This window comes from Xiphias gladius, chromosome 12 (assembly GCF_016859285.1).
Source record: "Xiphias gladius isolate SHS-SW01 ecotype Sanya breed wild chromosome 12, ASM1685928v1, whole genome shotgun sequence".
In the NCBI taxonomy this organism is placed as follows: domain Eukaryota; kingdom Metazoa; phylum Chordata; class Actinopteri; order Istiophoriformes; family Xiphiidae; genus Xiphias; species Xiphias gladius.
Genome location: NC_053411.1, coordinates 17,294,613 through 17,306,711, shown reverse-complemented (window position 1 = coordinate 17,306,711; position 12,099 = coordinate 17,294,613). Strand labels below are relative to the sequence as shown.

Here is a 12,099-nt window from a genome sequence, read left to right as displayed (position 1 = left end):
TATCGATCGGCGATCAAATCCTGCTACACGCGTCCTGGTCGCTCTGTTGCTGAGGGGTTGTAAAAAAAAAAAATATGATCAATGCTCCTTTAAGAAAAAAAAGGGCTCAAACGATTTGGCGGAGCTACTCATCACATTTCCTCATCGACGCAGTGACAGACACACACACATAGATACAGTAGAGGCATATATACGGTACACACACACACACACACACACACGGCATCATTCAGGTTCCCCTCTCACCTTCTAAAGGGATTTTGAGCTTTAAAAATAAAAACCTGTCCTTGTTTTTCCTTGTTTTTTTTCTTGGATTTCCACAGGGATGAATGTATGACTGTGTTATTTTTCTAGAACCGGACGGCTAGCGCACGTTGTTGACTCTTTAATAAAGGCATCCTTAGAAAACCGGGCTGTGGTCGGACTCTTGATTCATCCTATATCCTTTCCCCGTCTCTGGTGAACGAGGGTCATGTAATCTGTGGCTTCATCCTGCCGGTTCTCCTTTTTTGTGTTAACACATCGACACCTGAAAACCTGCTAAATACGAGATTCTCCAACTAGTAAATCCAGTTTTCTGTTGCCAAGTTCATAAGTTATATGATGATTTCCTACTCACACAATTTCCTTTACCTTTTCTCTGCTAGAATCTGCGTAGAGACACGTTACGGCCATATTCTAGCGCCTGTTGCATCCTGAACCGATTACAACAACAATAAGAACATCAACTTCGCCCGGACACACAGTTTTGAGCATCAAAAACTGATTCCTCATTGAATAGCATCAGTAAAACTGCCTTCTTGACTCTGGCAGACAAGTATGAATGTCTCTTATCGCTTTTCCCGGCAGGTTTATGTCAGAAGCTGCTCGCCGGTGAACCTGACAGCGAGAGACACCAGCATTTGTGGAACTTGTTTCGCAGGAGACGTGAAAATTGTGGCGGCTCCAGGTGGTTCCACTGACCCCCGTTCTTTTCACTGATGCAACCACTAGAAATACGATTAACATGGAGTCACATTTCCACGTTCCAGAGGAGAAATCGAGCAAAAAACTGCTTTGCCACATGACTGGTTTTTTTTTTTTTAAATAAACTTTTGTTCACCTTCGGAGGCAAACTGTTGCCCGTAACAACGTCCTCAATTGCACCCATAAAGAATCATCCCACTAAACTCCCACACGTCTGATCAGGAGCCAAACACCTGCTACAAGTCTATGAAGAACAGCCAGGAATTTAAATCACCGTCACTTTTAACGGGAGATTTTTGTTCAAGCTCGTCTCGTCTGCTGCTGCTCTGCTGCTCGTGGTTATTTTTAGGTGCGTTTTGAGACGAGGACTCACTCTGAGATTTACTCGCCATCCAGTCGGGTGTTTCCGGGTGCCTGACGGTCCTCCTAAGACACCGACCCGCAGCGAGGATGTGGTTTCTAAAGCCAAATAAAGGCTAGATCCGTGTAAATTGGGTCACGTGCAGTGAATTTCCTTATGTAAGCAGTGGGAGTTCTTAGTGGAGGTTTACATGTACTGTGCTGTGGAACTGCTTTTATTGATTTATATGGAAAATGTTACACTTTATGGCCAAAATTATGTTGTGGGTTTTTTATTGTTCGGGGTTAGGCCCCCATTTAGTTTCCATGAATGGAAATCTTAATGCAAAATGCATAGAATAACAATTTAGACGATAGAGTCGGCCTCCGTCCTTCACTCTTATTTTAAAATGAGTCAGCTTTACACATTATAAAGTCAGCAGGAGACAGGAGACGCCGTTTCAGCCAAGCCACAGAGTTAAAATGAATTAGCTAGCAAGCTACAACTGATGAAAAAAATAGCAACAGTCATTTAAGGGAGCAGAATCAACAAGCCGGCCTTTGTTTGCTGTTGTTTACTCCTGTGGGAAACTGACGACCCATCGTGTCAGAGATGACTATGAATTTCGAGCGGACACCAGGGGCCCCAGTCCAACTGTTTTTATCTGCATCTTTACCTTGCCCAGAGAAACTCGAGAGGAAACACTCAAAATGTCGAAAAGAGTTTTCAGACTTGGCTGAGGCGAAAAAGTTGGTGTGTCAATGAAACCAGAGCGCGGTTCCACAGTACAACGGAGCTAGACTTAGAGAATTCATCGTGATGTACGTGGCGCATCTGATGAAAGATGGCGGCAAAACAAACAAAAATACCATATTTCCATCACATTTCCCACTTGGTTTTCCAGTGTTTGAGGTCTGACTGGCGCTCGTTTAATTACGCTCTGCTCGTTTTCCCGTCCTCTTGATGGTAACAGATAAAGGCTCTGTTCCGTTATCTTGACGCACCCGACTCCCAACGTTCACATCCCACTGATATTCCTGACAGCAGCTGATGGAAACCTGCATTCATTTCGCACTTTCGTTTTCCTATTTTTGTGGAAATCTGGTCAAAATCTGCATGAAATGTGGCTGGAAACTTGACTGAGTTCAAACTGCAGGGGCCTACATGTCGTGCTACACCTTGACAGACGTAGCAACAGTAACTAAGGGGGGGGGCTTATGCCGCGTTCACATGATGTCGGGGTTACTGCAATCATCCGTTTCCTACTTGTAAATAGCATTCACGGCGACATCGATATGGACGCGTCACATCAGCAAAAGCCCGTCGTTCAATGCGATTAAACCCACATTTCACAGAATTGGTGTCAATGCACAGCATTTTTTTTTTTTTAACTCTCACGCTTTAATTCTATAAAGATGTAAGAAAAAAACCCCACAGGGATCAGAGAAGAGGAGCAGACAGACTTTCAATGCTTTTGAGAAGTTTTTAATTAAAGCATTTTTTGGTTAAATACGAAATCTGTAACCACCGCTCCGCCCTGTTTTTTTGATATTGTCTCGGATGCTTTAGGTGATCAGGCCGGTGTCACTGATTCAGTTTAGTGTTTGTGTTCATGCGTTTTAGTGCATATTGGTTTAAACTGATAAAAGCTGCCTCTTTTTTTTTTTTTTTATACTGCACTTGTTGAGAGCAGGAGAGCTTTTCAACAACCTGCTATATGCTCTGAATGTATTATTATTTTATTCAAGGAACAGCTGAAAGGGAGAGAGAAATAGAGAGAGAGAGAGTTTTTTTTTCTTTTAACAAAGCCCTCGCTTGCCCGTTGTGTGGGCTGCACTGCTGAATAAAAACCAGCTTTCATCTCTCTCTCTCTCTCTCTCTCTCTCTCTGTCTCTCCCTCCACATCAACCTCCCCTCCACCAACTCAGTGTCAAGTTCTGCTATGAGACACACAGTGATCCGTGTGTCTGCGTGTGTGTGTGTGTGTGTGTGTGTGTGTGTGTGTGTGTGTGTGTGTGTGTGTGTGTGCGTGAGTGTACTGTGGAATCAGTAGCTGGCTGTCCTTTTGGCAGGCAGCAGTACACTGAAGCACCTCTCAGAAAAACTGGACTATTATTGAACTACCGAGAAACACTCTTATCTCACTGTGAAACACGTCACTTTTTTTTCTCTCTCATACACACACACACACACACACACACACTAAGACACACACAGACAGATGCACACAGAAACACAATGTTTTCGAGGATGCATGCGCATTCACACACTCACATACGTTACTCTTCCTAGAGGGAAACATCTGTGAAAGTCCTGCAGCAGAGTTTAGAAGAGATTATGAGCCGCGTGTGAAGGAGCACCTCAGGGAACGTACTGAGGTCCTCTGTGGTTGAATTTGTAGAGATGGACAATTTAAGCAGCGCGTTAGTGTAAACACACCTAGACACAGTTTTATCAGCAAAAATCACTGCGTTTACGTACGCTCCTGTAACCAGGTTATAGTTTTTCCCAGTAAGCTGATTTTTAAGAGGCACGTAAACAAAAAGCCCTCCCTCCATAATTAGGGGATCAGAGAAACCTGACGGTATGTTTCTTGGTAGATTTCTCCTTAAGAACGCCGAATTCTTGGCCATTTATACAGGTAACCAGATTTCTAATTAGTTTTTTTTTTTTTTTTTTTTACACAACAGAGGAGTAGGTGGGTGAAATAGGAGATAATTGCACAATGCGATGCGGAAATCTAAATAAGTCAGTCTCAATCCCTGGGACATTTGACTGTTTGTTAAATTCAGACACTGTCGCGCCATGACGTAGAGTTGTTCTGCAGCGACATCTGTCACGGTTAATCTAAGAAAGTCATGCTCCCAAAATAAGGTCTAGAATAGGAGAGAAATCCACATATATAGGCAGATTCACAGTAGCCAGGTTATTACTGTACATGTAAACGCATTCTCTGTTTACCAGCGTCCCCTGGTTGGTCTGAGTAGTCTGGTTACTCAGGTGCACGTAAACTCGACGAATGGTGGCAGAGAAACAAAAACACATAAGGTTGTTGAAATATCCATCGGCTACGACTAATGCCGGTTGACACTGAAGTGTGCAAAACAGATCCCAGGGGAATTATTTGGACGACTGAGAGGAGAGGCCCGTGTCTGAAGATGAAATTGGAATCGTAACTGTTTATGGCTCGTTAGGGATAATTAGGGATCGGGTGGCCCCACTACAAGATAAAGTAATAGACATACAATATAGATTTATACCATGGTATAATCACCATCCTTTGTTTCTTCCACCCTCAGGTTATTGAGATGATTAAATGGTCAGTCAGTTTAACCCAGTGTGCACCCAGATTACACAGGGGTAATCAGAAGTGTAAACCGATCCCTCTAGCTCCATGTACATGGAGGTCAGAGGTCAAAGGTTATGGCAAGCTTCAGGGCCGCCTCCACAAGGTTTTTAGGGATTCAGTGATTGACACACCCGGGAAAACTGTCTATGTAGAGGATATTTAAAGGGATGGATGGATGGATGGATGGAAGTTACCTGTTTAATGTTGCATAACCGCTGACATCGTTCTGCGCTTTAGGTATGTGCATGGCTCCCTCTGTCGGATGAGACTGAAAACTGCAAAACAGCTGGGAACGCCGAAGCCAAAGATGGTCTACAGCTTAAGATGATCCACTCGTCAGCGAAGGGGTTGTCACCTTCCGGTCTGCCGCTGGTTCCGGGTTGTAGAACCCGCCTTCTGGGCACAATCTGGCACATCGACATCGCACTGGTGTTAATGAATGAATGTTTCACTTTATGAAAAAAAAAACAAGGCCCTTCCCAGTTTAATTAATTTTTTAGGAGTATGATAACACCCCCCCCCCCCGTGTTAAAATAATATACCAGTGCTGATTTGGTTCATTTCATTTCACCATTACTAATTACAGGTAAATAAAGAAAGCTAACACTGTGTTTTCATGTCGATGGAACAACAATTTTCACATAGCCACCAAATCACATCTTAGCAGTGGAATTACAGGAGGAAATTTCCGAAATGCTGCAGAGGTGCCTAACTTGGACGTTGATTTTTTTTTTTTAATTGACTTCTCAAGGGAAGGCTGAAATATTATTATTATTATTATTATTATTATTATTATTATTATTGCTGTTATGATTATGATTATTATGATTATGATTGTTATTATTACATTATTATTGTTATTGTTATTGTGTTAATCTTACGATTTAGCTTGTGTTTGTTTGTGTCATTTGAACATTTAAAACTTTTTACGTACGAATGTTTTCACATGTTTATGAGGAAAAACGAACGAGCGGCTCAGCTCCTGTTTGGCTGTATCCTGAAATACGCGCAGAGTGATACTCTTACCCTGCGTTCTCCCCTTTGCTCCTCCAGTGCCTTCCATTGGTCCGGCTGCTGCCACGTCTCCCTCTCTGATTGGTCCGGAGCGCGGTGGGCGTCGCGCCCAAGGCGGAAGTCAGCGCTTTCGGATACGGTTCGGCCGTGGATGAACCGAAGGAGGATGTGAAAACGGCAAAAATATATATATATAACGGTCCTCCGCAGGCTTCTAAAAGTGCAAAACGACAGTTAAAGTCAAATACAGAGTCAGACGGAGCCGACGATATGATTTTAGCGGTGTACTTGTCGTTTTTCATGATAATTTCTTCGGCCGGAGCAGCTAAGAATGACGGGGACGATGAGTGGGTTCATCTTCCCAACAGATGTGAAGGTTTGGGTTTTTTTTTTTGTCTTTCAGGAACAGGGTACGTGGACCCACAGAGGTCCACAGCAGAGCGAGAAATGGGCAAATGTCACTGTGGCTACACTGTCTAGCGAACAGGCCCGAGGCTGACCGTCGACTTGGACTGTAACCACTGTATTCAGTCGATCTGATCGTCGGTTAACCGTGTCCTCTCTAAAGCCCCCACTCAAAACCAAATTTTACCACATGCGAACGTAATGTTTCATTCTGTTGAAAAAGATTATATCTTGTTTTGCAGGGCTGCAACAAACGATTATTTTTCGGTTAATCTGCCGATCATTTTTTTCGATTAATCAGTTGATTGTTTGGTCCATAAAAAAAAACCCCAAAATACGTATTTGACGTTTGTTTCTTTTTTTTTTTTTTTTTTTTTACATATAAGAGTCCAAACTGCAAAAATACTCAGTTTACTATTGCATTTTTCTGTCAGATCAATTAATTGATTAATCAGCAAATGATTGCAAGTCTGTACATCACATTCACATAAACGTTTTTATTGAGGATCCCCTGAATCGGGTTATTAAGGAACTATGACCAAGATACGTGGCAAACCACGAAACTGGGATCGCAAAGACTGTCGTTTACGTATCCGCAGACACACCGCACGTGCCAATGCAGACATGTCTGTAGTATGTTAGAACAGAGTGAAACCCTAACGGAAAAGCAGTAGGTTCACAGAGCGCCGGCGGGAAGGTCGGAGGAACGTTTTCCCGAGTAAACACGGTCCCTGTCTGTCTCTCCAGTCTGTAAGTTTGTCAGTATTGAGATGAAGTCGGCGTTTGATGAGACGGGGAAGACCAAAGAAGTGATCGACAGGAACTACCGCTTCATCGACAGCAAGGGGGCGCCGCCAATCAAATACGTCAAGTCGTAAGTGTGTGTGTGTGTGTTTTTAATTGTGAAGTGTCTTCATTTTGTGGTGATTTTACACAAAACTTCGCAGTATTACAAAGCAGGAAATTGTTCAGTTGAGTTTCACAGTAAAAACTAAACGTCCAAGCTTGGCGTCTGTGGAAGGACGGTTTTGCCGGGATGATTCTGGATCTTTCTCTCTCGCTCAGACGCTGATAGCGGCAGCAGGGGACAGGAACTTGGTCAGGTCTCGTTCCCGGAGGAGGAACTTATTATAGAACAGGGAAGATGTTGAACAGAACGCAGCCTGTGAGAGTTCCCAGGGCGTCCTTGAGTCTGAGTAAGTGTTAAGCTCAGGACTAACGCGCCCTGATCTCTGATCAAACTCTCGCGTGGTTAAGCTGCATTGTGGATAATACGGGCGCCAGGTTTTCCGGATCTGTAACAGCACGGCGTGAGACGCTCTGGCTGTCACTGTAATCAGAGGTGTGGATGTCGTCCCACCAGAACGCGGTTGAAGGGAAAACAAGGTGAAACCTCCCTACCTACCAATACTCGCACTGCAGACATAAACTGGGAACCACGTCAGTGTCCACTGAGTCTGCGATGTTCACAGACCCGTTGTCTGTTGTCGTCCCTCGACCAGTCGCAGCTCTGAGCAGCAGAACACACATATCGGAATTCTGCTTTTCATAACAAAATATGAAGTTATAATGTGGTGTGGTCAAAAAAAGCTCTGACAAAAGTCCTGAACGTCTCCTCCTGTCCCTTCCTCCGCAGAGACCTCAGATTCATCGAGGTTGTAGAAAATGTGTGTCAGAGGCTGTTGGAGTACAATCTGCACAAGGAAAGATCCGGTAGCAACCGCTTTGCCAAGGTCAGTCTGCGAGTGTGGCTCTTTCCTCTGGAGTTCCTGTGCTTTCCCTCGACTTCCACGACGTTAAGCTGCAGTTCGGTGGCCAAAGCTGTGTTTGGACAGAGTTATTTTTAACAGCGTTGGGCACCGTCTGATTTAATCTATGTAAGTTCCTGGAAAGTTTGCGTTCTACATGACAGCACTATTCAGTACCTCTGGCCGTGTCCGCAGGGTATGTCGGAGACCTTCTCCACCCTCCATGGCCTGGTGAATAAAGGAGTGAACGTGGTGATGGACATTCCCTACGAGCTGTGGAACGAGACCTCAGCGGAGGTGGCCGACCTCAAGAAGCAGGTGCTTTCACAGTTCCTGTCTATCCCAGACCCTGAATTTACTGACATGACAAAACACTGCTGCCAAAATATTTGGATTCTTATATCACAGTGGTTACATCCTGAGAATTTTGCAGCCCCTCTTTTAATTTAAAACCATGACTTGTACGTGTATTTTAGGGAAATGAGCAATTACGGAGACTAAGTGAACAATCATCCATCTGGTAACAGGTTATATCATAACAAAATCTCATAGACGGAGCGTGCGTGTAGCTCGCTGCACGCTGCAGCAGCATTTTAAATGAACGTCTGAGCGTCACAAAACACTGACGAAACCCAGCAGTGCTTTCAGTCAATGCGGTTGACTCTCGTACTAACTGGTGTGTGTCTGTCAGTGTGACGTGTTGGTGGAGCAGTACGAGGACGTGATTGAGGACTGGTACAAAGGAAGCCAAGAGGAAGACCTGACCACGTACCTGTGTGAGAAGCACGTTCTCAAAGGAAAGGACAAAGGTAACACACACACACACACACACACACAGAGGTCTCTATTGTTCCTGATTTTATTCCTCCTCATGCTTTCTCCCCCTTCATTTCATCATTACTCCTCCTATCTTTCCTTTCTCTCTTTTCACTTTTTCTTCTTTTCTACTTCCTTTCTTTTCCCGTTGACCTCAGTTTCTTTTCCTTTTATTTTTTCTCGTGTCTTTCTCTCTTTTGTTCTTTCTTTCTCTTTGTCTTGCGTCTCCTCTTCCTCCTTCTCTTTTTTTCTAATTTTTCTTTTTTGTTTTTCCTTTTGTTTCTTCCCCTTCCCTCTCTCTCCTTCTTGTCTTTCTACCCTTTATCCTTCCTTGCTCCATTCTATTCTTTCACCTATTTTTTCTCCTTTGATTTCTCCATCCAGCCTGTCTGGATGAGAAGTGGACCCCAAAGAAGAAGGGAGACCAGGCAGCCATTGCGGAGGACAAGAAGAAGAAGAAGAAAAAGAAGAAGGGAGGGAAGAAGGGAAAGGGCAAGGGTGAGGAAGGAGGAGAGGGAGGAGATGGCAGCTCCGAGGGGGAGAAGGCGGCTACGAAGAAGAAGGTGAAGAAGAAGAAAAAGAGCAAAGCTCCAGTGGAGAAGATGGATGGAGGGGTGTCGTCTGATGAGGAGATCCAGCCACAGGTGCCTCTGTCTGGGCAGAAGACAGAGTTGTGAGCCCTGGTCTCGGTCTGGACTTGGATCCGCTGGTCTAAACGAAACTGAACTCTTAGTAAAAGCAGTCTGCAGCTTCTGGACAGGTCTTCAACGGTTGTCAGAACTGAGATGAGATGTTGTACATGCTCTTTTAAAGTCTTTATTTCAGTTTTGGCCGGTACGTGAGAAATCAGCTGTGGCCTCAAGAATTTTAACCAATCAACCAAACTATGAAATCTTTGTTGTTTATAGGTCATTTTTACCTCCAGTGCAGTTGCGTAAAGGCCACTGGCTTTTAAAATTCAGATATGAAACTTGCAGACACACTTAATAACTCTATCTTCGCTGAAAGGATCATTCTGGTTGATTACAACTTGTTTTTTTATTTTTTTAGCTTTGGCCATTGTTTCTGTCAATTATGTTAACTTTGTTCTCTCCAAGTTACCTGCTGAGATATGGGAACAGGGTGACACTGCTAAAATGGAAACGGAAATGGAGTTTTTACTAAAATCATTCTGCCGGTCAACTTAAAAATACACATAGACTGTAGGATTAATCAATTAATCAGTCAGTCGATCAGGAGAACCCTTTCTATGGGATGGAGTCTCTGCCCTCAGTGAGGGAGTTTACGTATCTCGGGGTCTTGTTCACGACTGAGGGTAGGATGGAACGGGAGACTGACAGGCGGATGGGTGCGGCGTGGTACTGGGCCGCTGCGGTGAAGTGGGCAAAGCTTTTTGATTTACCGGTCGAATTACGTTCCAACTGTCACCCATGATCATGAGCTTTGGGTGGTGACCGAAGGAATACCTGCGATACAAGCGGCCGAAATGAGTTTCCTCTGCGGGGCGGGGCTGGGCCCAGCCTGAGAGACAGGGTAAGGAGCTCTGACGTCCGCAGGGAGCTCGGAGTGGAGCCGCTGCTCCTTCGCGGCAAAGGGAGCCAGTTGCGGCGGTTCGGGCGTCTGATTTGGAGGCCTACCGGGCGCCTTCCGTTGGAGGTCTTCCGGGCACGTCCAGCTGGTAGGAGACCCCGGGGTAGACCCAGCACGTACTGGAGAGATTACATATCTCTTCTGGCCTGGATGGATGGATGGACAGAAAACAAATCAACAATTTGCATAGTTTTAATTCATTTATCAAGCAAAAACGCCGCAGATTATTTGATTACAGCCTCTCAGATATAAAGATTTACTGCGTTCCTCTGTTTTTCTATCCAAAAAAGTAAGTGAAGACGTCATCTTGGGTTCCGTTTGTCCACTCAGATATTAATAATCAGAAAATCATTAGTCTTCAAAAGCACCAGCTTCTTTCTTGCTTTCTTTCTTTTTCTCTCAGTTGAATGTAGTTGGTGGTTTGTAGTGGGCCTTTCCTGCTGTATGTCTGTTAATGAATAATGTGAATTTTTTGTGTGTTTATTGCATCTCTGCTGTTTTAAAAACCTCATATTTACTGTACCATTCATTCCAACTGAAAACCGGGACATTTTTAATCATCTGTTTGGTTTTTTTTTTTACGACCTTTGGAAATGCCTCGGACTGTGTTGCCTGAGAAGTTTACCGTTTCAATCCATGGATAATCTGCACTCTTGTACCATAAGGATAAAGTGATATTTTATTGAACCTTATATAGATTTGCTTTTTCCTTGTAACAGTTTAAATATTTCTCAGTGTTTTATATCAGTAGATGAGACTGACTCTCCAGAATTCATACCTTTTTAATCATCTCATGTGAAATTCCCCTTTAATGAGTAAATAGAGCATGAGGTTGTTTTTATTTTATTTTTTTTAAATGTCACTGATTTGTGTTGCTGTAATTTTTTAATGTTATAATTTTCCATTTTTTGTTTTGTTGTGTGCAGTTATTTAAGGCGTGTGTGGGTTTGTGTGTGTTTGTTGGGCTCCCGGGCTGAAAATGAAGGTTTCTATGTGTATGTGTGTTTTTTTTGTTTTGTTTTGGTTTTTTTTTGTCCTTTCCTTTTTTCGTGTGTGTGTTTCCGTGTGTTTCTACAGATTTTTATTCTGAAGTAAAATGCTGGCTGTGTTGTATTGGAGTTGCTTTTTGAAACCACAGGCAGACACATCAGTGGATCAATAAACACAGGTTTGAAAACTCGGTACACGTGTTACAAATGACCGATCATTCCCAGGTTTGAAGTGTCGCTTTAAAATGGATGTTGTGAAGTTGCCAGTTAGCCAAAATCAGCAGTTCGGTTTAATTTTTTCCCCCATTGTTTTCTCACGGTAACTTAATTGACAACTAAAATGTCTCAATTTCTACTAAAGTCTCAAAGTGTCTAGCAACCACCACATTATCAAAACAAGCTGACATCAATAATTGACCCGGTTGTGTATTTTCAGTTCATCTCTGCAGCCTAATAACTATGTGGGTGTAATGTATAACTTTGGCCACCAGAGGGAGGCAGAGTGCTAGACTCACTGTCAACAGTTTGTTTTGTTTTGTTTTAAGCAGCAGTGACGGTTGTAGCGGTTAAAATTGAATGATTCTCAATATTTTGTGGCTTGTTTTTGCCTAAAGTTTGAAAAAAATGAATCATAAAAAGAGATACTTTCTCAACCAGTATCCATTTAAAAAAACAAACTTCAAAGCAAAGTACAATATAGTATTTAAACTTACTGTACAAGACATTAACCTCATACCACTGCTAGCTAGGTCCGTGAGGCTCCGATCATTAATAGTGAGGCTCCGATCATTAATGGTGACAAAAGGACAAGATCTCTACACTTTTCCAGACCGCCAAATGTCATCGGTCATCATTTCAGCTGGCGTTGGACAGGTCAGACGT

The 12,099-nt window shown here is 43.4% G+C and overlaps 1 protein-coding gene across 1 annotated transcript; it reads left to right on the top strand.

Moving 5' to 3' along the window:
* The first annotated feature begins 5,779 nt into the window (after nt 1–5,779).
* cnpy3 (canopy FGF signaling regulator 3) lies at nt 5,780–11,403 on the top strand. Its single transcript, XM_040141524.1, has 6 exons — nt 5,780–6,045; nt 6,822–6,948; nt 7,711–7,807; nt 8,018–8,140; nt 8,514–8,631; nt 9,023–11,403. The coding sequence occupies exons 1-6, from the start codon at nt 5,940–5,942 to the stop codon at nt 9,313–9,315; spliced, it is 864 nt and encodes a 287-aa protein (XP_039997458.1). The 5' UTR covers nt 5,780–5,939; the 3' UTR covers nt 9,316–11,403.
* The last annotated feature ends 696 nt before the right edge of the window (nt 11,404–12,099 follow it).